This window comes from Natator depressus, chromosome 18 (genome assembly GCF_965152275.1).
Source record: "Natator depressus isolate rNatDep1 chromosome 18, rNatDep2.hap1, whole genome shotgun sequence".
Taxonomy (NCBI): domain Eukaryota; kingdom Metazoa; phylum Chordata; order Testudines; family Cheloniidae; genus Natator; species Natator depressus.
In genome coordinates, this window is record NC_134251.1 from 22,297,663 (window position 1) to 22,324,732 (window position 27,070).

General features: G+C 44.1%; 1 protein-coding gene across 2 annotated transcripts in view; it reads right to left on the reverse strand.

Annotated features, from left to right (window-relative positions):
• Positions 1-27,070, reverse strand: part of DNAJC11 (DnaJ heat shock protein family (Hsp40) member C11) — a 72,434-nt gene that overhangs the window by 6,804 nt on the left and 38,560 nt on the right. For both annotated transcript variants that reach the window (XM_074975077.1, XM_074975075.1), the window contains exons 5-10: positions 20,819-20,947; positions 18,092-18,214; positions 11,804-11,877; positions 9,426-9,615; positions 7,714-7,799; positions 1,364-1,480 (exon numbers count right to left, since the gene is read on the reverse strand). In XM_074975077.1, the coding sequence (XP_074831178.1) occupies positions 1,364-1,480; positions 7,714-7,799; positions 9,426-9,615; positions 11,804-11,877; positions 18,092-18,214; positions 20,819-20,947 (719 nt within the window). The remainder of the gene's footprint in view (positions 1-1,363; positions 1,481-7,713; positions 7,800-9,425; positions 9,616-11,803; positions 11,878-18,091; positions 18,215-20,818; positions 20,948-27,070) is intronic.

Below are 27,070 nucleotides of genomic sequence, written 5' to 3' on the forward strand. Positions count from 1 at the left end.
AACAAAGAAGAACAAAGCAGCTTATCAAAGCGAGTCTGGAGTTCTAAAGCACACAACAAAATATGTTTAATGCCGGCCAACAGTGTAGGCTCCAACTCAGCAGCAGCAACCACCAGAGGCAGTGGGATAGTCTGAACTCTGAACCCAAAGGTGAAGAGCTCATGGACTCAGTCAGAACAGCAGCAATGGAGACATCTGAAGCCTGGCAGAGCCCTTACTTTTAAGGAGCAGGTGTCTCCTCTGGAGATACTTGGTTGGAGCTGCAATGATGTTCTGGGGTCTATTTAAAAAAATCTTGAGAGAATCTCTTGTGGTCCCAAGACTCATTGGGGAAAGACACAATCACCCCTTCCAGAGGGAAATCAGGAGCAGTTGCTTACTGTGAAAGAATCTACTGCTGCACTGTTCCCCACCATCGCTTCCTGGATTCCTATCCAATAAAGCCAGGAACGTTACTGGTCCCTGTACACATCATGAGATAACCAACGTTCAAGGTTACATAGGAACAGAGGAATGCTCTCAAAAGAAGGATCATATTCATGCACATGCCTTGCAGGAAGGAGAATATTAATGTTCATCAGATGCTTATGGTCAAATTTATTTGAGCAAGTTTGTCATGATCTGAAGTTTTATCACCAGGGGAATCTCCTTCCTTTAAGGTTTTTAAGGTCAGGCTTGACAAAGCCCTGGCTGGGATGATTTAGTTGGGGATTGGTCCTGCTTTGAGCAGGGGGTTGGACTAGATGACCTCCTGAGGTCCCTTCCAACCCTGATATTCTATGATTCTATGACTGCGATCTTAAGTGTTTTTGAATAGGTTCTGCAGTGTTGTCATGCCCTCTGCTGGCAAAATCAAAATATGCACGAGAGTCTGTCAACACAGTGTTCTGTTAGTACCTCTTTGAAAGCTGCAACATGTTAACTCCTAGGGAAAACTGATATATTCTTAACTCTAGCAATCTAGGTTGGTCTGAATTTTTGCCTGTGTGTAAAGCTGTGGTAACTGGAATGCAATTGAAGATATTTTCAAAAACACCTCAGTATCTATCCACTTACAGTAATTTGCTAAGCTTGATTTTTAGAATGCATCCTCAGATATTTTTAACATACTTACACACTAGTGCCAGATGAAATGCTCAGCCTCCAACAGAAGTAGGCTTAGAGGGCCACATCCCTCTATTGAAAGTGAGAGCAGCTGCAACCTGCTCCATTTTATGGCATGTACATGCATCACAGCCTTTGGGTTCCTGTTGCCAGTATGCCTAAAATACCTTAGCTTGGGTGCCCCAATTGAATGCATCAGACACATGAGTGTGTGTTACAGTCATAGCCACCAACATCACAGTTATAATCTTGAACTGACTTGATTTTCAGAGACACTCCCTGTGGAACACCAACACTGACAGTGGCTCCCAAAATACTGTGTCTGGAAATCTTCCTCTCTGCTCCATATTCCACTATGGTCCCAAAGAAACCTGCCCTAGAATGACAAAATGAGAAAACAATAAGACAAGAGCAGTGTCTCCAGTTTCACTTTTAATATCCAGTTCTGTTTATTGTAGTTCACCATGTATCACAAAGGAGAGGTTACCAACCTTGTGCAGTAACTGGAGTTCTTCAAGATGTGCGTGATCAGCAGAGTACACGGGTCCATGTCTGCGCCCTAGATATCCTTGTGCTCCGGTGCAAGGGTGTATGGGTGGGCAGAGGGGATGGAAGAACTGCCTCCACTCCAATTCCTTCTCAGCCACGGAAGTCTAGCAAGATTGCAAGGCAGATGGGAAGGGGCAGGGGTAGTGGAGCACCAAAAGGGACACATCTTGAGGAACTCCAGTTACCATACCAAGTCAGTCACCTCCCCCTCTTCTTTGAGTAGTGTCCCTAAGGGGTCTCACTTCAGGAGATCCTGAGTGTGGGAGGAGCGTGCTGAGGAGGCTGATTTAGTATGGATTATAGAACAGGGTCACCAAAAGCCACGTCAGCTCTGGAAGCAAGCACAGGAGCATAGTGCTAGAAAAACATGCACCAAAGATCAGGTGGCTGCTTTGCAGATGTCTGAGACAGGATGTTTTTCTGTAGGGTCACTCTGAGATTGAGCCCTAGTGGAATAAGCTATCCTTTTAAGAGGGGGACAAACCCCCGAGGCTTCGTAACAGCTTAAGAAGCATCCTACAACAGTCTTTGGGTGGAGAATGGATGTCCTTTTATTCATTCCATGACAGAGCTGAAAAGCCTTGGGGAAGCCCTAAGGGGGTCAGTTCTGTCGCGGTAAAAGGTGAGCTCTTCTAACATTCAATGTATGGTGGCTCATTTCTTCTCTTGAAGAGTGAGGCTTGGGGTGAAACACCGGTGGGTGAATCTCCTGATAAATGTGGAACTCTGAAGAAACTTTAGGTAGAAAGCGAGGGTGTGGATATAGTGTCACCTTGTTACGACAGAACACCGTATACAGTGGGTCAACCATCAGGGCTCCTATCTCCCCAACACCCTTCCTGGCTGAGGGACAAAAGAAGGAGGGATCAGCTCCCCATAGGTTCAAACTGAGGTTTCTTCTGCACATTGAAGACTAAACTGAGATCCCATGGTGGAGTGGGTTTTTTGACAGGAGGAAAAATGTTGAACAGGCACTTAATAAACATCATCACAGTCAGGTGTCTGAAGAACTGAAAACTCCTCAATAGGGGGGTGAAAAGCTGTGATGGCAGCAAGGTGAACCTTAACCGAGCTCAGCAATAATTCCATGATTTTTAAATTTGGCAGATAATTGAGAATGTGCATCACATGAGACTCAAGAAGAGGTATAGATCAGTGGAAACATTTCCACTTCTGTAGGTAGGTTTTCCTTATAGTAAGTTTTCCACTGAGAGCTATATGTGGTGTGATATGCACCAGTTGCACAGTTTTTCTGACTCAGAACAAAAGGATCTTTCTCCTCCTTACCAAATGATAGAATGCATAGCTGCTCTGTTGGCCAGCATTATTATGACTGGGTTCCCCCAGATGTGGGTAAGGAAGGGCTGGCAAGTGTAACAAGGATTTCCTCAGCTGGTCCATTTGTCCTGAGCTGTGAAGTCCTGGAAGTGCGCACCCCAGTCCAACAGGGAAGCACTGTGGTGATGATCCTTGTGGGAGAAGGCTGTGACAATGGAACTCCCACACATACCTCTTTTGGATCTTTCCACCAAACTGCCACCCTCACCACTACAGGCCGCCAGCCCTGGAGCTCCCAGGCGCCATGGGAGCTGGACCCCTCCCCACCCCTCCCGCAGCAGGACTCCGACTCTCATTCCCCATCAGCCCCATTTTGTCACAGTTATTTTTAGTAAAAGTCAGGGACAGGTCACAGGCTTCTGTGAATTTTTGTCTATTGCCCGTGACCTGTCCCTGACTTTTACTAAAAATAACTGTGACAAAATCTTAACTTTAGTAATTAGTAAAGGGACGCAGCACAAGGCTGCTATACTTAAAGGGTCCTTGGGTCGGGACAAGGAGCAGTGGGTGGGACTGCACCCCCTGCCCCGCCCCACCTTCCCAGCCACTGGAGGAAGTGGCTATGCCCTAAGGAAAGGAATTAGAACTCTGGCACCCCAGGGAAGGGGGCTACACTGGGACTGACTCAGCGGGGAGCTGTGGTCAGAGAACTGAGTCCAAGAGGAGTGGCTTAGCAGGAAGGCTGGGGGTCACTGAGGACTCAAATAGAGGCAAAGATTCCCCAGGGAAGAAGCCCTTGGGGTGCTGCTCAATTCCAGAGAAGGAATCTTGAAACCTAGCCAGACCACGCAAGGGTACCGTGTTGGGCCCTCTTGGGCTGGTTAAAGACTGAGTCTAGGAGGGCTACAGGAAGATGCACCAACAGAGAGGGTACTGTGATAGGCTGCAGTTGGACTAATTAGGGGCCTAAGCCTTGGGAGGGCTGCAGGTTGACGCCAATGGAGAGGGTACCACGATGGGCCCTGTTGGACTATTAAAGGCGGAGCCCAGGGAGGGCTGCAGGAAATTGAGGCCATTTTTGGACTGTGTACCCCAGAAGGGATTTGTTTGTTTACTTAGCTGGGGAGTCACTGAATACCCACCTGACAAATGCATTCATTAACAGCCTTGACAACAAGGGAGCTGGGTGTAGGATGGAAGAAAAAATATACTCCAAGCCTCTGGGTGGTATATAATATTTTTGTCAGTCTGTTTACACTTAGGTAGCATGGTAGCTGGAATTTGCCGAGCCATAAAGGCTGCGGCCAGCAGACAGTCATTGATTTGGTATCTCACATGTTGGTCAAATAGCTGGTATAATATAAAATTAATATGGCACACATTAAATGGATTAAAAACTGGCTAACTTATATGTCTCAAAATATAACTGTAAATGGGGAATCATCATCAAGTTAGTGTGTTTCCAGTGGGATCCCGCAGGGATTGGTTCTTGTCCTGTGCTATTTAACATTTTTATCAATGACCTGAAAGACAACATAAAACCATCACTGATAAAGTTTGCAGATGACACAAAAATTGGGGGAGTGGTAAATAGTGAAGAGGACAGGTCACTGATTCAGAGCAATCTGGATCGCTTGGTAAACTAGGTGCAAGCAAACAATGTGTTTTAATACATCTAAATGTAAATATGCACATTTAGGAACAAAGAATGTAGGCCCTATTTACAGACCGAGGGAGTCATGGTGGACAATCAGCTGGACATGAGGTCCCAATGTGTTGCAGTGGCCAAAAGAGCTAATTTGATCCTGGGATGTAGAAACAGGAATCTTGTGTAGGAAGACAGAGATTATTTTACTCTGCTTTTGGCACTGATGCAACTACTACTGGAATACTGTGTCCAGTTCTGGGGCCCACAATTCCATGTGTTAAATTGGATGTTAAATTGGAGCAGGTTCAGAGAAGAGCCACCAGAGTGATTAAGGATAAGAAACATTCAGTGTAGCGATAAACTATCTAGACTGAGTTCTTTGAGTCCAACAAAGAAAAACTTAAATGGTGACTTAATTACAGTCTATAAGCATCTACATAGGGAACAAATATTTAATAATGGACTCTTCAATCTAGCAGAGAAACGTCTAACACAATCCAATGGCTGGAAGCTGAAGCTAGGCAAATTCAGACTGAAATAAGGTATACATTTTTGACAGTGAAAGCATTTAACCATTGGAACAATTTACCAAGGGTCGTGGTGGATTCTCCATCACTGACCATTTTAAAATCAAAATTGGATGTTTTTCTAAAAAATCTGCTTTACGAATAATTTGGGGGAAGTTCTATGGCCTGCATTATACAGGTCAGACTAAATAATCACAATGGTCCCTCCCTTCTGGCCTTTGAATCTATGCATCCTCCATTTGTCTGCTTAGGGCAAGGTGATTTTGCCCTAAGCAGACAAATGGAGGCTGTCCAACAGGGAATTCTGGGGATCCTTCATCTCCTCCAGTGGAATTTATAAAGTCTCTTGGAAGGTATCCATTTCAGAAGATCTTGAAAGGCCTTGAAATCATAGATATTCAGCATAAAATGGCAGGGAGGCACAGTAGTGTTATCTGGTGAGAAGGAAAATTTGTGGGAAGGTAATCTCTCTTCTTTCTCTTCTGGCTCTTGGTCCTCTGAGAGATCCTCCTGTGGAGCAAGAACCAGGGTGGCGGTTGTTGATCCTCACATGCCCTCTTACAATATGGGACCCGGTATACCTGGTCACCACCAGGGGCCCACAGATTCCAATAACCCCACTGTGGTGCAGTGTAAGGGAGGGTGCAGAATCCCAGGGTTGCCAGGTATCTCTCCGGTTGGAACTTATTCCTCGGGGTGCACCTCAAGGGAGGGAGTCTGGAACAGGAAAGTAGAGGAGCCTTATATGGACACCTCGGAATCAGATGAGGTGTCATCGCCGTATCCACCAGTGCCAGTGCTCGAGTCAGTACTGGAGGCCAGAGAGGCCCAATAATGGCATCAGTACTGGATACCAAGACTTGTTTGGCTGGTTAGATGATACCAGAGGATGTCTCAGTACTGGCTGGAAATCCTTCTCAGTAGCCTCAGAGTCTGTGTGAGGCTGGTGACCATGATGGTACTGGAGGACGAGTCACCAATGTCAATGGCAGGACCAGAGGTTAAGTAGACTCCGGGAGGTAAGTCAGCACTGGCAGAGCGTCTCTCTAGGGACCCCTCAGCAATGGTGACTCAGATGCCTCCCAGTCCTCATGGAACAGAAGCCAGTACGGTACCAGGGACTCTGGACAGGGGCCCCCACAAGTCAGGTGGTAAGAGCAATCCATGCATCCTTCTCGGCTGGCTGGCTGGCAGATACCAACCATGATTTCAGCTTGTCCTTAGAGTCCTTGTGCTTCAAAGGCACCGAGTCCAGTGCCAATGCCGATGCCACTTGAGGTTGTTTACCTGACAGTTTCTCAGTACGCAGTGTTGTCTTTTTAGCCAGTGCCAGGATCTTGGTTGGGGGGGCGGGTTGGGGGGTTGTTGAGTGTCGAGAAAGAGCCTCGGCAGTACCTGTGTTGGGATGTGAGGTCTCCTGAAGCCTGGACCCAGAGGTGACTTTTCTCTTCTCTTAACCCATTCTCCAGAATGGGATATCTCCTTTTTTAGGGTCTGAATGGCTCTAAAGGGGCCCCAGGGTCTTTGCTTCCTGCCACAGCAGTGACGGTGGCCACAGCTCTCTGCGCAACCGAATCTGACATATAGGGCGTGACTCAGACCTTCCAGGTCTCGGAAAACACTCCATCAACACGAGTTTTAGTCTGTTCTCCTTCAGTATTTTAGACTTGCTTTTAAATCCTGAGTAGATCTTACATTTCGATGGGATGTGAGTTTTTCCCAGGCAGTTGACGCACCTGAATGTCTGTCACTGCAGGGAAGAGACCTATGGCAGGTCTGGCAGGGTTTGAAGCCAGGGGTCTTGAACATAACCCATTACTCGAGGCCACGGATTGTGGCCCAAGAAGAAAAGAAATACCCAGATCGGGCAAATGAAACAGGGGGATGCTAAAGTGTGCTAAACAACGGGAAAATATATAAAGAAAATCACTAAGAAGAAACAGTAAAAGACATGCAACATGCCATATTGCTACCTATAGCCAACACAGCAATGCTCTGTCTCAAGCTGCAGGTAGTTGAGACAGAACTGAAGTGCCAGCAGGACCATACCCCCACACTATGCCCTTACATTGGAGCAAAAGGATACCTAGGGTGCAGGCGCAAACTCTGCTGGGGACAGTCTCCAATGAGGAGCACACAGGAGCATGCACATTCTGAAGTGGAGCTGCCACAGGCAGACTAGTCGAAGAAATATCAGCAAATTAAAACAGGAAACAATATGGAACAAGAAAAAGACGTGTTTAGGGACTGTTCATTAGTGAGTGATTAACTATGTAAATACAGGACCTAAATGGAGGAGGCCTTTTTCAGTTAGTACAGTAACAAACTGGCAAGGCTTTGTTGGTGATGATACACAGATATCAAAATAATACAGGTACAATCTCCCCAGTTGAAGAGGACAAAGACTCATCTTAGCCCCAAGACTGTGACCCTTCATTTAGTCACATTAACAGAGAAAATTAAAAATCAAGGGAAGCAGCTCTTCCACCAAGAAATACACAGGCATCAGAGCACAAACTACACAGAGGTACAGCAGCAGCAGTAACTGGGTTTCCTTGCCAGATGCTCTGATGCAAGCCCCACAGGAGCATTCCCACTTATACTCACTTGAGGGAACCTTTAACTCGGGTTTGATCCTCATCCTGAAACTTATGCTGGTAACTGATCATCATGAAGGAGTGGGGGATTCCGAGCTGAAACACCAGAGAGGCATAAGTTCATGGACAAGCTGTATCAGCCACAGCTGAGTACTCCCACTGATTTCCTTTCCAGTCCCTTCTGCAGGGTAGACATCACCCCAATAGCTACCACCTGCATGTCACAACCCTCCACCTGTGCTCACAGTGTCACTCACTGAATTTTAGACTGTGCCCTGTGAAGCCTTTACTTGGGACTGAGAACGAAGCTGAGTGGGGCTTTGGAACAAGAGAGGGACTCTCTTACAAAGTGATCTGCAGAACAACAGTTGGAGAAGTGCTGCCTTGAAGGAACACTGTCAGCTGGTTTAAGATCTCATTTCATTGCTGTTCCTGGGAAATTTCCAGGCACCACTAGTTAGCAAAACTGATAACTGCCATGTGATCCCAGACAAATGGGGCCATTCTGAAACACCCTGCTCCCCACCCAGACCCGTAAGTCTTTACATTAGTGTGATCACATCAGAGCAGCAGGTTGAGTGTTCATGCCAACACTCTGGGAAAGCGCACGCATGCAGACAGGGTGGGTGGATGCACTCATTGCAGTGCTCAGAGCACTTTGCGGGTACATTCAGGAATGGCAAGTATCTCCATATGGCAGGAAGATTAGTGTCGCTTTCCACAGAAGAGGCAGAATCAAGGCTGTTCTCAAGTGTTTCCTGGAAACACTGGACTGGGCAGCAAGCACATCAGGTGATCTAAGCACATTCCCAAGCGACTGGGTCATTTCTGCAAGGAACGTGCTGCAAGATTTCTGGCTCTGGTGAATTAAGTGGCTGCTGTAGGAACATTTCTAACTAGTATAGGAGCAGCAAGAAATGTGACAGGTCTATAGCCCTGAAACTGTGCTTTGCTCTTTCTGCAAAACATTTAAGTAAATGTGTTCTTCCTGCTGAGAGAGACATTTCTGCTTCCATGGACACCTGGACGTGGTGTGTTTTGCTGCTCTGAATGCTGAGGGGAAGGTTACGTGTTCTGCTGAGCAGAAATCACATAGACTGTCAACGTGTCATTCAGGAGTAAGAGTGCAGTGGCAGAATCTGCTGCTGGAATTCAGAGCAAACAGCTGCTTTTCAATGCATTCTGCAAAAAGGGAGCTGGAAAAATTGTTTTGAGTAGAGACAAAAATTTTAGGGTGCACCAACCTGACAACTTCCCTTTAAGCTCTTTTGCTCCTGCCTCTCTCTCGCCCCCCCATTGAGGAGGCAGGAACACTAACTTCATGGAAATCAGTGGCAACACTGCTACGTCCCTAAGCCAGCTGAAGGGACTGAGTAAAGTAGCATAAACTATGCTCCAAGAAATGAAACAGTCTCCCAGCCCAGGGAAGCTGAAGCCTGACACATTGCTCTCCATATCTCCAGCACATGAACATTATGAGCTGTGTCCTCCAGCTCACTACTACAATACTAGCCATCTGTTCTGGGCAGGGGGCTGCAAAGTGAAGGGCTAATCCACAAACCCATCACACTAACTAAACTCAGACAGGTGCTAATTACATAAATTACTGACAGAGGTTATAATGGAAAAGGGGCAAGCTACCTTCCAATGGGCACTATAAGAGGTAGCTCAAATATCAAGAAGGAGCTTGCTCTCCATTACGCACAACCCTCCGAGTCTTACCTGCAAGGCCACTGTGAAATGGCTGGTTTTGGTATCCCGGACAATACTCGTATTCATGGCTGACTGGATGCCCCATCGCCACTGTAAATAGCCCATCGTGTTCTTATCTAGGTTCCGTGCCAGGACAGTCGTGAGGCCTGGTCGGATTCCACGGGACGAAAACTGAAGAGCACAGTTTGTGGTGATGAAGCTGCAAGAAATAAGGAGAGCATCAGCAGCAGTAAGAACAGAGACTCTCTAGACAGCCTCAAACTTCCTGTCACCCAGGAGCTTTGGCATGCAGGACTCTCAAGAGACACTCGCTATCCTTCAGCTCCAATATCAGCTGCAATCAGTTCATACATTAGACACTGGCAGCACTGTAAGCCCCCAATTCAGTCAATCGTGATAACATTAGGGCCAGCCCAACAGGAGTGCAAACACTGGCAAGGAGGCTTGCCTCACGCTTACTGCGCAACAAGTATGGACTCAGTTCTGTGGAAACAGCACCACCACCTGCTATGGAGGCCTCCTATTGCTGCCCAGCAGCTCCCCACCACCAGGGTGAGAGGCAGCAGCAGTACGCTCTCGAGGGGCCCACGTCACAATCTGGGCTCTGAGAATGGGATGTCTGAAAACCAGAAGGGCTCAAAGGGAAGGAGACAGCACTGTCATCAATGAGAAAGAGGCTCTAATCCAAAAATGCAGTCAGCATCTAGCTTGTACTTTTCTGCACAAAAGGATGGTTCTGGTCATTTGCAAATCACCACCTGGCAAAGGGCAAACCGTGCATTACTTCTCTAATCTCCTTTCTTAATGTCAGAACCTCTCCTGCACATGTGAGTCCCAGAAGAGCCCTGGATGCAGAGGCCAGGAGTCTGGAGAATGTCACTGAGCATTATTTCTGCACAGCATCATAAGGCTTGTGACAAAGAGATCTCCTGAGCTTCGCTCCCTCTTCTCCCCACTTCATAGAAAGCCATTCCTGTAATTTACAGCTTAATGATATCCCACAAAGCAGCCTCTATTTCCTAACCTACCTGACCTTCAAGTTCATCCTCTGAAAAACCCAAGGTGTCTAGCAGTTCTACTTTCCCCCTTCCTCCCCTTTTAGATAATTAAGAGGAGACTTAGTTACACTAGCCTTGTTCCCTTCTTGGGAGCCTGTGTCACTTGTACATGCCAATACCAGCCTGCCTCCTTTACCCTCCAAAGGGAAAAAAAACAAACAACCCTCCCCTAGTTCTCTCAAGTATCCCAAATTGAGCTACTACCCCTTCTCCCAGGTGGGAAAGGGGAACTGAGTCACAGGCTTTGGGTTCACTTGGAAAATAAGCAAACTGCTCGCTCCAAACACTCCTACTGGTGACAACACTGAACACAGTGGATCAGATGTGAGACAGTCACAGACACGTGCTTTGTCATGCTCTCATTTATTTCTGGGTTGTTCTCTTTAAACAAAAGGAAATGAGGAATTTAATTCAAACTTTTTAAATTATGCTCTCAGAACTGACTGCTCCCTTACAAATCCTGCCTGAGAAGTGGCTGTTTTCTACTGAGCTACACAATCCTGCTGATCACTCAAAAGAAGAAATGAAGAAGTTGCCTTTGAAAGTTGTTTCAAAAAGTGAAAAATGTGCCTCCTTCTGGTTACAACATCTCAATAAAGCTGAAGCTGGGTACGCAAAGCTTCACACGCCAGATGAAATAGAAGAACTGAACAGCAACCATCTCCACAGTACTCAATCCCTAAAGCAATAACCACTGTCACAAAAGAATAATAAAAGTTGTGAAAAAGCATCCGTTCGCTCCCTCCATTAAAACCGGGATCAACTCCTGTTTTTTGCCATGAAATTAACTGTGACAGAAATACTGCACTCAAGGAAATTAAGAGCTTGCACGGTGAAGTGGAGAAAAAGAAGTTTTGACATAGAGCAATGAGCTGCTCCCTCTGGTTCGTGTGTGTGTGTGGTTTTTTTTTCCCCGCTATGACTAAAGATAACACTGTCTAGAAGTTTCCTCCCAGTCTGGTTTCTTCATCCGCTTGACTCTGGAGCAAAGTCAGACTCTTGTGTTTAGGAGATCACAAACGGTCATAGAATTGACTGTGAGGACATAAAACCGGCAGTGTGACCTCCTTACAAGAGCAAATATAGACCAAAGATGGGAAAGGACGCAATCCTTGCTAAAACCTGCAGAGTACAATTAAAATGCATGGTACCAACAACAAAATAAAATAAAATCTAAGCATTTTCTCTCATATGAAAGTCCTCTGTAAGGTTTAAATTGGACTGCCATGTTCTATGTGATAAACAAATCCAAAGTGAATATGAAAGGGCATTTCAGTCTCGAACATTCATGAACAGGGCTATAGAGTAGTAGCTGTTTCTTATATTTACCATCTTGGTGTAAGATTACGAAATATCTTCAGACCAAATAGAGGTCCCTGAAGGTCTCCAGCTCCAAACTCTAACTGTTTAAATATAAGAGACAAAACAGTTAGAAGGGAACATCTTTCCCAGTAGTTGCACAGTACTGTCTCTTCTATTTACCATTGCCTTACGCTATAGGCACATTAAATACCTCAACATAGTATAAATCATTCATGTCTGTTCACTTTAGCAATCTGTCTTTTCTATTAGTGTTATTCTCAGGAACACAAAAGGTCTCAATTTGTATACTCTCAATGACGATAGCAAAAAAACCCTGCCAATTATACAGTCAGAGTATTATAATCAGAGCACTGCCTGCTCCAATCACTACAGAAACAACATGAGAACAAGCAATCGTTTGGCCTTGAGAGGCCTCCTTTCGTTTTTAAATTTTGATGTTTACAGGTTCAAGATGTTTTCATATTCCTGTAACTGAGACCTCCAACTCACTGAGTCCACTGAACAGCAGGTAGATGGTGATCACTACAACCCAGGCCAGATTGGAATGGGTGATAGAGAGCTGGAAGACTCCACATCCTATTCCTACCCCCATGCCACTGTCTGATCTGGAGGTTCTCAGAGAGACACCTCCTTACAGTTCTTAGAACCTGTGACGCATGACCAGAAGGGTTAAACAGCCTGCAAAATAAATAACCCTCAAAAGACACGTGGAGGGATAATGTTTGTGTATTTACATATGTGTAAATAGGGTCCACAATGTAATCAACAGTCCCTGTCTATGCTGTATGCTGATAGTTCAGAGATCAAAAGAACATCCTAGCATTTAAATTAATTGTAAACATGGGATATCTCAGTATTCATCTTTCTTTGAAATGTACTGTGAATGGTGGAAAAACAAGCAAATTGCCTTATGTTAATTCTTTAGCTAAGTACCAGTGATGGACCTCCTTCAAAAGTCATCCTAATTACCTTTTGTTCCCGGAGGAACTCCCAACTTGTCAAAGAGGACATGAAATTGTATAAAAGATCCTTGGATCCTGATTCTGTCATCTCAGATCTACTTAAGCTTCATCAGGGGAAGTTTGAGTTGCAAGATTGAGGTCCCAGTTATGCTGGTACACCCTGAATATGATATTTGAACATTGGACTATAACCTCTGAACTGAATTCTAAAGGAACTCTTTGCAACAACAAAGCTCACCATCTCTGCTATGAATCTAAACCTCAATGAACTGAACTCATGTCTGTACGTATTGATCTTTCAACCATACTCTCTGTCTTGTTTGAACCTTTTCTTTTATATGATGATATAAGATTTTCAGGAATATTTGATATAGGTATCTGGATGGAAACCTGAGGCTGGATCACTTTAAGGGAACTAACAAATTTATTTGAGCATAAGCTTTCGTGAGCTATAGCTCACTTCATCGGATGTATTCAGGAGCTTATGCTCAAATAAATTTGTTAGTCTCTAAGGTGCCACAAGTACTCCTTTTCTTTTTGCAAATACAGACTAACACGGCTGCTACTCTGAAACCTGTCTTTAAGGGAACTGTGTTGTTTAGACTTCTGAGTAACCAGTAAGGTAATAAAGAAGCTGTTTTATGCTGGCTTGGTAAATCTAAGTATTGGAACATCCACCAACTTTATGGGGATTGTCTGCCCCATTCTTTGCAGTTTACCCTAATTGAGGAACCATAGCTGGTCCCCATTGGGACCCCAGTCACAACACCGTTGTCTCTAATGCTGCATTATAGGATTAGTATATGACAAAATGCTGAAAAACAACATATGGATCCTTGGATTCTAGAGGAAGCTGGTATTCCAGAGACAGGACAGTGATCTTGTAGCCTGGATTAAATATTTCTTAGGTCTTTCCTTTTGAACCACTTTGGGTCACTAAATGTTATTGCTACAAGCTAGATCACATGGGCACAATTTGCACTGAAAGGTACTAAGAAACTGGGAACTTTTTGTGTCATTTAAGATAATGGTCCAGTGTCCTGATGTACACTTCATCTTAAATAAACAAACATAGACTTTAAGCCATCTGAAGCCAGCCAACCCAATCCTAGGGTTTGTGACTTCGAATGTACACTGCGCATCTTCTAGAGGCCATGGGTGGCATTCCAAATTAATGGCCATTGAAACTCACAACAATATATATGCACGGATTCACCCAAACTGGTCAAGCCAGCGTTACATTGAGCTTGGTATAGCTTTGCCCCTCCAGCTTTCCTTCTCCCTGCGCCCAAATGGAGGAGAAGTAAGTGTACATTATTATTCGTAGCTAGCGCTTCACAATCTGAGAGCTGTACAAACTAAATCAATCCTGACACACCAGGAGGTAGCTAGGCAGGCATTGTTCCAGTAGTGCAAGCAGGGACTCATACACCAAGGGGGGGAAGTGAATTGCCCATGGCCGCACAGCAAGTAAGTCGCAGAGCCATGATAGCAGCTCAGAAGTCCTGTCTCCCAGATCCATGCTTAATACATTACTCCATACTGTGAACACAGCAGAGCTTGCATTTGGGCACATACATGCAGTGCCTTGTGTTACAGAAATCCTCACAGACTCCCAACCTGCCAGTCCATTAACTTCCACCACACAAACCTGCATTTGGAATTAGCATTTTAGTTTTGAGGAACTCCAATTCCAGGACACATTTGCTTTTGTTCCTAAGAGAGTCTTTAGCAAACTCCATGACAGTGCTTATGAATCTAGGTCTCACTTTGCAGTTCAACATCCTGAGAACACAGTGCTTCCTATAGCGACTCGTGAAGGCTGGGCACTCGAGAGAAGAAGCTGGCTGCATCTCTAAACGAATGGTGTTCTGCTGGTGACAGTTTAGAAACAGCTATTCACTCCCCCCGCTTACTTGAATCTAGGTTTTCTGCCAGGTGGCACTCCCTGGATAAGAATGACAGGCCTCCCAGCCTGGGGTGACAGGCTTGGGCTTGCACTTGCACTAGGGCTCAAAAAATAGTTGTGTAGACAGTGCTTTGAAGCCCACCCTCTCAGAGCCTAAGCCACAGCTTCAAAGCACTCTCTACATAGCTATTTTTTGAACCCTAGTGCAAGCCCTGCAAGCCCAAGCCAATCACCCCAGGCTGGGAGACTTGCTGCCAGGAGCTATGTAGACATCGCCTAAGTGAGTGGAACTAAGAACCAGTGCCAACATTGCCACCACCAGCTAGAAGAGGCGCTGCAGGGACAAGAAAAAGGGAGGAAAACAAACGGTGTTAAAAACCATCAAACCATACTTTCCAAGCCAGATCTCAAAGCAGGAACACGGGCCCTGCAATGTGCACAGAAGCGGCTCAAGATCCTCTTTGAAAGCGAAGATGGTTTGGGAGCAACCTGATGGAGGCACCATCTCAGAGAAGGGAGTCCTACCTCTCAATTCCACTCACACACCAACATCCTCAGAGCTAGTACAGGGAAGAGTTCACTACAAGAGGTAACACTCCATTGCAGAACCCCCAGCTACTAGCTCCTTCTTTAAAGGGGTTATCTGTTGTCACTAGCTTTCATTCCAACTTTGTTTTTACTTCTGTGGTCAGCCAAAGGACCTCATTCCCAAACTTGTGAAGAAGGGCTAGAAGCAGGAGGATTCCCTGAAATAGGTGATGCCATCCAAGAACCGGCTGCTGCCCTCTGAAGATGCAAGTCCTTGGCTTCAATGCTTATTTCTTTGTATTTGCATTTTGTTCCACTGCATTGTTTATAGATCTCACATGTGACTGGAGGGAGTCCTCAGGAGTCTCACGTTAAACCCTGTCAGCACATCTGTTACAGCACAGTATTGCAATCTGTAGAATGCTCTTGCTGTTTCATTTACTAGTCTGGGTGACTTTCAAGGCTGCAATTCAATGTTAATTTGGCACTGTTCAGTCTCATCAGCAGAAACAGTTGTTAAATTGGCTACCTTTCAATAGGGAGAAATTCCAGAATCAGTTCTTGTTCCTTGAGTCCTTGTTCTCTTAAGTAGGTTTATTATACGTTTATTTACAGGTCATTTGTTTTCCATCAGATTCAGAGACAGTGACCAGAGACAAACTCTGTCAAGTACAAACTCACTTTCCAAATAAATCCCAAGGGAAACGGAGATAGATGGGAGGAGGAACTGCATGTGACTGAAAAGATGCCATCTATACAACTGGACCCTTATGTCATACTGAGGACTATAGCTATTGCTTTTGGATTCCTATGTGTACTGCTTATCACAGATTTTCTAGGACTGTGGAGTACCACAAGCTGGAGTCTGTTACCCTAATTTTAAACACATTTAAGGTACTGGATTTGTCTCAGTTTGTCTTCCTCACCTTCTGAAAAGGAAAGAGGAGTAAGGTCACTGAGTATTGGATCTTGATGTCTCATAGCTCTTGGAACATGCAACAGGAAGGAGTCTTGGATTTTGTACAAGGTGGGAATTTGTAAAGTTGGAGGATGAAATAAACTAAAATCCCTCAACCTTTCTGTGACAGATGACAGACTTGGGAATTGTAAAGAGTTCAAAGGACTTTAATGAAAATGTGCCAGACAAGCATGGACTTTTGGGACAATACATATTAAATGGGCTCCCTGGGGAATCCCCGTGGAGTGCTTAATGCAAATGCCACAAATCTGGTTATGCAAAAAAACTCAGCCTTTGGAAGCTACACCTGAGGAGAGGGCCATCAACTGGTGATTACCTGTTCCTGCATACTAGAGATCAAAGGCCTAAGCTGTATAAAGCAATGCTGAGCTGCTCAGTCTGGGTTCTGGTTGCTGATCTAAAGACTGATATGAACTTGTAACCACAAGTTGTGGAGTTTGAAGGACTGACACCTACTAGAGCCCTTGTTGGAGTTGGGGGTTCCCTCGGGGGTAAGTTGTTTAGCATGCATATAGATTCTTTGATTGTTTTTAGATGCTTTCTCTGTAATGCTTTTACCTTCAAAATAAATGTACTTGCTTAGAAGGAGCTGAGTGGTCATTTGTAACTGCTCACAATACACTGGTCAGAGGCCTCAGAGGAAAGCAGAATGCAGGCCCTGGCCCTTTAGGCAGTCTGGCTTGCTGGGAATATCACAGTGTGCATCAGTGAGCTGTGCAGTCTTAAAACACTGGTCAGAAAGGAGTGACATACAGGTCTGCACCCAGGAGAAGTGCTAGTGGGGAGCCAGAAACCTTTACATGGGTGACCCTGAGGGACCACAGAGGGGAAAATACAGCCGCAGTTACCATAAAACTCTGACACTATTTCTCCAGAACAGCCAGCATCTTTGATAGCTGCAGTGTTGTTGTAGCCATGTTGGTCCCAGGATATTAGAGAGACGGGGGGGAGGGGGAGGTAATATCTTTTACTGGATCTACGTCTGTTGGGGAAAGAGAGAAGCTTTTGAGCTACACAGAGCTCTTCTTCAGGTCTGGAAAAGGTACTCAGAGAGTCGCAACTAAATACAAGGTGGAACAGATTGTTTAGCGTAAGTAATAAACACATATTCTAAAGGACCATTTAAGGTGACCCCCCACAGTCATAGGACAAAAAAAGGGGACTAGTGGGTTACAGATTGTTGTAAGAAACCATAAATCCAGTGTCTTTTTATTAAGACCATGATTTTTAGTATCCAACAAAATATGAATTTAAGCTACCAGACTCCTCTTTTGAAGGTATCATGCAGGTTTCCATTGAGGATGAAGACTGAAAGGACAGATATGGAGCGATCATTTTGCGAAAAGTGTTCACCCCAGAGTGATATAGTGTTTGGTCTTTTATCATTTTTCTGTGAGAGTGCATTCACCTTTGATAAGCAGGTTTAAACAATTTTCTTGACTAAACAAATCAGACCCTGCTAATCAAACTGACCTAGTGGATGTAACCAAGCCACGTAGATGCCCTGAAAGATCAGGAAGGAATGCAGCCATCTTCAGCTGAACCTGCTGCTACCACACCCTCTGCTGAGAGATGCCTCATATCAAAGCCACTTTCTTCAGTAATATTTAACTTCTGTTCTCATAGAGAGAGAGCTGGTAACTGACAACATGGGGCTTGCAGCTATTTATATCACATTTGACTGGAGTCAAGTTGGTTTTCCCTATAGCTTTATGTGAACAACAAAAACCCGGTCTGTGGTCTCAGGCAAGTAGCATCCAGTGCTCTGAATAACTAGTCAACCAAGATTTCTCAAACTCCAGCACAGTTTCTTCATTTTGGTTTACAACTTACTGCATAAATGGGGATAAAGAACTCATACAACTGGCTAGAAATAGGCTGGTGGGAAGAAAAAAAAACATAGTTGATGCTCCTACCTCTCCCCATCCCTTGGGGGATGTGACCCGTCTAAGAGCAAGGTTAATTGATCCACCTCCATTCCCATTCTGGGTGGAGAGGCTACCGGAGAGTATCGCTGTGTCTGTGGCAGTCAGTGGAGCCTGGAAAATAAATTTATTGTGAGTGGATTAATCTGAGTTATTAGCAACCTCAATTACAAAAACCTAATGAACACATTGCAAGGACATAGCCAAAACTGCACATGATTGGAGAGTTTGTAAGCATATAGGGACATGTAATTATCGAAACAGTGTTACCTTTCTCTCAATTCCTGTTCCTGGGTATTTGAACTGTGTGTAGCCACCAGACTAAGTTCTACAGTCAAACTTTACAAAACAAGAGTGCAGCATACAGATAAGTGGCACTCTTACAGCACAAAACAACATTATTTGCACATTTATGCAAACATACTTACAACCCTACACTTTGCACTGCGATCCTGTCAGATCTCACAAGTCATACAGGGTCACACTGGATTAATACCTCAGTGGGAGACCTTTAAGGAGCATCAGAGTGAAGCAGCAAGTAATCATGATAATTAGCATGTGGCACTCTTCCTATTGGTCAGTACTGACCAATATGGGCTGGATGAATGGACTATAAGGTGGATAGAAACTTGGCTAGTGTGACCCAGCAGGGAGGGGGGAGTGTTGACCTGGGAATGTGGCAGGGGAGTTTCAATGGGAGACCTGAGAGCCTGTCACCTGAGCCAGGAGGGGGAGGTAACACCTCTGCCCAGGAATGTGGACAGAGGCTGCAGGAGGCAGCCTGCTGGGGGGGGGGGGGGGGGGGGTTAGTTTCAGTTTTGGTGCTGGGTGGTGGAACGCAGGGAACCCCAGGGCTGGGGTCTAAGCTCCCTGTTCCCCCAGAAGGACTTGACTGAGGGGTCCTGGTTGTACCCACAAGCTCTGTTTGAGACTGTGTTCTTATTGTTCAATAAACCTTCTGTTTTACTGGCTGGCTGAGAGTCTCAGTGAATCCCAGGAAGAGGGGTGCAGGGCCTGGACTCCCCCACACTCCATGACAGCTAGATTGTCGGGCTCAACGGGTAGTGATCAATGGCTCCATGTCTAGTTGGCAGCCGGTATCAAGTGGAGTACCCCAAGGGTCGGTCTTCGGGCCGGTTTTGTTCAGTATCTTCATAAATGATCTGGAGGATGGAGTGGATTGCACCCTCAGCAAGTTTGCAGATGACACTAAACTGGGAGGAGAGGTAGATATGCTGGAGGGTAGGAATAGGATACAGAGGGACCTAGACAAATTAGAGGACTGGGCCAAAAGAAATGTGATGAGGTTCAACAAAGACAAGTGCAGAGTCCTGCACTTAGGACGGAAGAATCCCATGCACCGCTACAGACTAGGGACCGAATGGCTCGGCAGCAGTTCTGCAGAAAAGGACCTAGGGGTTACAGTGGACGAGAAGCTGGATATGAGTCAACAGTGTGCCCTTGTTGCCAAGAAGGCCAATGGCATTTTGGAATATATAAGTAGGGGCATTGCCAGCAGATCGAGGGACGTGATCGTTCCCCTCTATTCGACATTGGTGAGGCCTCATCTGGAGTACTGTGTCCAGTTTTGGGCCCCACACTACAAGAAGGATGTGAAAAAATTGGAAAACGTCCAGCGGAGGGCAACAAAAATGATTAGGGGACTGGAACACATGACATATCAGGAGAGGCTGAGGGAACTGGGCTTGTTTAGTCTGCGGAAGAGAAGAATGAGGGGGGATTTGATAGCTGCTTTCAACTACCTGAGAGGTGGTTCCAAAGAGGATGGATCTAGACTGTTCTCAGTGGTAGCAGAGGACAGAACGAGGAGTAATGGTCTCAAGTTGCAGTGGGGGAGGTTTAGTGTGGATATTAGGAAAAACGTTTTCACTAGGAGGGTGGTGAAACACTGGAATGCGTTACCTAGGGAGGTGGTGGAATCTCCTTCCTTAGAAGTTTTTAAGGTCAGGCTTGACAAAGCCCTGGCTGGGATGATTTAGTTGGGGATTGGTCCTGCTTTGAGCAGGGGGTTGGACTAGATGACCTCCTGAAGTCCCTTCCAACCCTGATATTCTATGATTCTATGAATGCCCCAGTGTCCTTTTTACTCGGGTCAGAAGTGAAACAGAAGTCTTTGACCATTAAGCTTATTGAAGTGCAACCTGTTGCTTTGGATTTGGGTTCCGATGCCTTCAGGAACTGCCAGGCAAATCAACCAACTCTATAAATCCAGGTAACAAGGTAGTGAGACTACCGCATATTAACTCCTGGGAAGGCGGGGGATGGGACCCACACTGGAGCACATTCTTAAATACAAAGGCCAGTGTTTGTCCTTGAAATTTGTGTTTACATTTTAAACATCGCTTTGAAAATGTGTTTGAGAAATCGACGTTTCGCCCAGCAGCCAGCCTATTCGAGCGAAGGAAACTTGCCAGCAGTGGCGGCAGAGCCTTTGTAGCACACAAACTGGAGCCAAAACTCCGGCATTTGTGTCCTCAGAAATGTATGAGAGCGTGTCAACACATGATCCCACTGTAACTGAGTCTCCACGCCCCACTCCCCTAGAGCAGGTAATTGCATCCCTTCCCTTCATAAATAAAGATGAGAACCTCCCCCGCCTCCCCCCGAGCCGTGTTCCATTTTGTGGTGCTGTGTGCTGTTATGCCTCATTAACTCAGAACCTTCTTTATACTCGCACTGGTGTTTATTTCACTTTACCTCAATGGACTGGGATATGTGCATTTTGTTAATTTCAATCTGGGGAAAGCTGCTCCCTGGAACATCTTCATATTCTTCATCATAACGATCAAAGAGGTCAGTGGCATCTATTCCAACACTAATCGTTCCCTGGAGAGAGACAAGCAAAACAAGTTCCTAGCACTAATATGTTCAATGTATGTAAGCTAAAGGATTCCTCCTCCTTTATAGACGTATTACAACTTAAAAACATCAATTCCCCGCCCCCCCCATTTTAAAATGTTTTTCCACACTTCTGCTGTATGAAAAGGCTCCCACAAACAAAGCAAGAAACTGAGTGATTATGCAGAGAGATGGCAAAGCATTGTCAGAGGCACAAAATAAACAAACTGAACAGACTGAAATATTTACTGTGTTTTTTATAACAATAGCAGATAAAATATTTATTTAAGATGTTACACACATTAGAAGTAGGAAGAACATTTTCAGACAGAAGAGGGATTTTTATTTCCTCAGAATTGACTGTCCCCCTTCAATGTTGTAAAACCAACCCACTGATTTTGTAATTAATCTTCTCTGAAACTGAGCTAGAAGTTCACCTCCTCTTCTGAAATATTTGAAACAACCTAAATTTGAGCTGTGTTAGCTGGTTACCACTGATCATATAAGTCACATGCTATTGGCTCTGTTCCATGATTGAATGAATTTGATTCGTATAATCAACAGGAGTGCTTGAAGAAGGTAGCATTTTAGGATATGTTTAGGAGGTGTTAAAACCTTTTCCTCTCTAGGCCACATAGGCCCTGCCTGAGAATCAGTCCTTTTGGCTGGCTGCTATTGCATTCGTACAAATAATTGTAGGTTTCAGAGTAGCAGCCGTGTTAGTCTGTATCCGCAAAAAGAAAAGGAGGACTTGTGGCATGTTAGAGACTAACAAATTTATTTGAGCATAAGCTTTCGTGAGCTACAGCTCACTTCATCAGATGCATTCAGTGGAAAATACAGTGGGGAGATTTATATACACAGAGAACATGAAACAATGGGTGTTACCATACAGACTGTAACAAGAGTGATCAGGTAAGGTGAGTTATTACCAGCAGGAGAGCGGAAGGGAGAGGGGGGGAAACCATTTGTAGCGATAATCAAGGTGGGCCATTTCCAGCAGTTGGCAAGAAAGTCTGAGGAACAGCCGGGAAAGGGGGGGGGGGAAATAAACATGGGGAAATAGTTTTACTTTGTGTTGCCAACTGTGTCCACATATCTATTCAGGGGACACCATCATAGGGGCTAATCACATCAGCCACACTATCAGAGGCTCGTTCCCCTGCACATCTACCAATGTGATCTATGCCATCATGTGCCAGCAATGCCCCTCTGCCATGTAATTGGCCAAACTGGACAGTCTCTACGTAAAAGAATAAATGGACACAAATCAGACGTCAAGAATTATAACATTCAAAAACCAGTTGGAGAACACTTCAATCTCTTTGGTCACTCGATTACAGACCTAAAAGTTGCAATTCTTCAACACAAAATCTTCAAAAACAGACTCCAGCGAGAGACTGCTGAATTGGAATTAATTTGCAAACTGGATACAATTAACTTAGGCTTGAATAAAGACTGGGAGTGGATGGGTCATTACACAAAGTAAAACTATTTCCCCATGTTTATTCCCCACCCGCACCCCCTTTGCTGGTAAAAGCTCACCTTACCTGATCATTCTCGTTACAGTGTGTATGGCAACACCCATTGTTTCATGTTCTCTGTGTATATAAATCTCAGTGGAATAAATCAACAGCTCAGTGGAAAAGGGCTGTGGGAATCTTCTCCTGCTGCTGTGTCAAGCAGCGTCCCATCTTATGTGAAATATACCACTTCCAATAGACCATCAAGTATATGAGATTAAAATTAACCTTCCAAGACAATTTGTGAGAGAGAAACTCAATGGTTGGATGTTTACAGAAATCAAAACACAGCAGGAGCACGTATATGGAAGTAAATTCTTTTTTAAATCTGTGCAGATACTCAATTGTTTTGCTGAGTTATCTATACTGGAAATGCATGGAAAATGGCAGTGTGTTTGAAGGTCTCAAGATGGTGTGTTTCATCCTTCATTTATGCGGTTCTCACAACAAATTTTTGTGGCCTCAGAGTCTGGCCACCAACTGTTGTTGGTGGCTGCTATGACAGTTTTTCCTAAAATACTTAATTAACGTTAGGAAAAACAAATAAATATGTCCATACACATGTCCAAATGTCAGTAATTTATTTATGTAGGGTTTGCTTTTTTTTGGAGACTAAATAATAAAAATAATGTACAGTTGTGTCCATTCTTTACTGGACCTAAACAGAATAGAAACACAAATAAGGTGCTTTGTGTGTTCTTGTCTTTTTTGGTTGTTGTTTCTTTTTCTTTTTTTTAAGACTTCCTGGCTAGTAAGTCTGCTTCTGTGAAAAGGGTTATTTGTACATTTGTTAATATCACTTTTCAGAGAAGCAGACTTGTTACCTAGCTGGGAGGCAGTGAAAGGGGATATTAACAAACACACAAATATCACTTTTCACAGCAGACTTACTCAGTCCTGTCAAGCCGGGGACCAAATTAAGCCTTGGATGGAGATGTGAGTAGGGAGGCAGTGGGGGGATGGCGTGAATGGGTGAGGGGCCTGGGGAGGCAGCAGGGGCCAGGGGCGAAGAGGGAGGGGTGGGGAGCCTGAAGCCCTGCAGCTGGGGGATGGAGCTCACTACTGCGCAGCCAAATCCTGGAGCCAGAAGCCCCACGGTCGGAGCCTGCTGTCACGCGGCCACATCCTGCCACCCACCACCCCAGAGCTGAAGCCAGAAGCCTGAGCCCCACCATCCCCAGGAAGATGGGAAACTCACCCCGGGCTGTCTGCTTCTCCAGCATTTGTCTCTCCAGAGGGGGGCAGGGCCCAGCCACAGGGAAGGGGCCGCTGCTCCCCTCCTCACACCCCCAATCACCACTCAGGAGGCTGTGGCCACAGGAAAAGCCCCTGGTGGCCACATCTGAGAAACACTGATTATGAGTTTGCATTTCAAGACTTAGAAAGGATGGTACTAATCTTTTATCTCTCTTTAAAGCAGCACACACTATGTTCACAGTGTAATGCAAACTGCTTATATAAACATTTGTGATGAAAAGTGAAAGATGCTATGCAACTGCTCTGAGAACTAAATACTGATGTCTCCTGATGGAATGAAAATCCAAAAGTATCAAGAAGGCTATTTTCTGTCACTGTACATTGTATTTACTGGAAAGCTTCATTAGGATTGTTGAACTTCTTCCGTGATTTAGAAAAGTTGTGCTAAAATTAAACCCAATGCATGCATTGTAACCAGAGTGAAGGGTTTAAGACAAAACTGAAATTAGCCTACTGATTTCAAGATCTAAGAGAATTCATAATCTATTCCTAGTTTTTGAGTGGATCTTCCACACAGCAAAAGAAGAGAAACATTTTAAAAACAGGAAAATGTGACTGTAAAACGATAAAAATTGCCAGGACACCTCAGGTACAGTACCCAAACCATTTTTAAATCATTTTTTTAACCTGACTGGATTTCAAGTTGGTGTCCCTTTAACAATAGTAAATAATAAAATTAAAGGTTTCAGAGTAGCAGCCGTGTTAGTCTGTATTCGCAAAAAGAAAAGGAATACTTGATGCATCCGATGAAGTGAGCTGTAACTCACGAAAGCTTATGCTCAAATAAATTGGTTAGTCTCTAAGGTGCCACAAGTACTCCTTTTCTTTTTAATAAAATTGAAACTAGCTTTACTTTGTTTACAGTAGCACAAAACATTTGCTCCCAAACTTTACTTGGGGAAAAATCTACTGTTTAGGAACGCTCCTCAGATAAGTCACCTTTGAGTGCATCAGCTTTCCAAAGTCTACAAGTGTTTCTCAAGTTTCCATCCTCTCATACCCTGTGCTGCTCTTTGAAACAATGCCAAAGAGTTGGTGACTAGGGAAGCTCTGCAGCACTCTGCTGCTGCTCCAAACCTCTGGGAAGTGAATAAACAGAATAGCCAAAGGAAGCTAAGCAGAGATTTCAGGCTTAAGTGCCAACCACACTTGACAAAATTCCAGAGAGTGATTGATCAAGCGATATTGTATGTATGTGAGCACTGCTTTTAGCAATATAGAGAACTCTTCTGATGCTTTTCTGATGCTCTTCATCTTTTGCAAATGCACTGGTCATAGCTGCAGAATGGGATGATTGTCCACATCCAATGTCCAACCTCAGCAGAGTGGTTTTGCTACAGCTTGTAACCCACTTTCATATTCTACAAAATTTGCTTTTAAAAAACGGAGTTACCAAACTTCAGCAATGAAGAAAGAGTATTCTGTTGAATTTGGATTGTGAATAAAGACAGAAAGCTGCAGCAGCAAAAGTAAAGTGTAAATAAAAAAGCCATAAATTGAAGACAGGTTTCAGTGGTAATTAATATGCAAACTAGATACCATTAACTTGGGTTTGAATAGAGACTGGGTCATTACACATATTGAATCTATTTCCCTATGTTTAGTATCCTCACACCTTCTTGTCAACTGTCTAAATGGACCATCTTGATTATCACTACAAAAGTTTTTTTCGCCTGCTGATAATAGCTCATCTTAATTAATTAGCCTCTTACAGTTTGTATGGCAATTTCCACCTTCTCTGTATGTGTGTGTGTGTGTGTGTATATATATCTATATATATATATCTTCTTACTATATGTTCCATTCTATGCATCTGGTGAAGTGGGCTGTAGCCCACGAAAGCTTATGCCCAAATAAATTTGTTAGTCTCTAAGGTGCCACAAGGACTCCCCTTTTGCTTGTGAAATGAGACACATTTTGCTTGCTCAAACTTCTGTCTGATATTCAGACTGCTGTGTAGTCAAACTCCCGACAGAGTTTAAATCTGGCTTTACTTCCACCTACATTTCTTGAAAATGCACATTTTTCAAGTTGAAATAGATTTGCACTATAAAGAAAATCTTCTTGTAAAGTAATTCACTCCAGTGTGTTAACATTCTACTACAATGTAAAAAGATCCCACAGCACTGACAGTTCCTAACTGCACCCCGCATGTGCTAGTCCTTCTCTGCATGCAAGCCTAAGGCCTCATCAGTAGGGCCCTACCAAATTCACGGCCGTGAAAAACGCATCACAGATCTGAAGACAGCGCCGCCACCAGCAGCAGCAGATACCACAACTGCCCTACAATTTCTGACCGTGAAATTCACCAAAATGGACTGTGAATTTGGTCGGGCCCTACTCAGTAGCTACTCTTTACTGGGGAAAATCAACATTACGCACCTTAGTTTTTTCTCAAAATTTAGGATAAAAAATCAGAGAAAACTTTTGAACCTTAGTGGTTTCTAAACTTAAAAATGTAATTCTCTCTGGAACAAGATGATCATCTACCAGACATTTTTGAAGAAACCATCAAAACCCACATATTTTTATGAACCATTCACTTGATACTTATTGCTTTTTATGGACTCTATTTGCCTTTTCTCGCTCTCCTCCTTTGTCAATTATTATATTGATATTATTTAGCTCTCAATGTCCACTGGCCCACTCCAGTAACATCATAATAATTTATGAGGTCATTTTAAAGAAAAAGCGAATCTATGAATGAAAAATAAATCTGAAGAAGAGCTGCAGTACTCGGGCTTTTTCTTAAAATAGATACAGTAGAACCTCAGAGTTACAAATACCTCAGGAATGGAGCTTGTTCATAACTCTGAAATGTCATAACTCTGAACAAAATGTTATGGTTGTTCTTTCAAAAGTTTACAATTGAACATTGACTTAATACAACTTTGAAACTTTACTATGCAGAAGAAAAATGCTGCTTTTAACCATCTTAATTTAAATGAAAGAAGCACAGAAACAGTTTCCTTACTGTGTCAAATCTTTTTTTTAATCTTCTCCTGCTATTTTTTAAAATAGTTTATGTTTAACACAGTATTGTATTACATTTCCTTTTTTTTTTTTTTTTTTGGTCTCTGCTGCTGCCTGATTGCATACTTCCAGTTCCAAATGAGGTGCGTGGTTGACTGATCAGTTCGTAACTCTGAGGTTCTACTGTATCTTTTACCTGTCCTCACCTTTGTCTAATTATTAACTATTGTTAGGATATAGATATTCAGGCCTGTCTGTAAAGGCCTATACTCTAAGAATTTAGGTGTATTCTTATCACTTGGCTAGTTATAGAGCTACAAAAGAGAATCAAAATCACTGTCTGCCGGTGTAAGGGCCT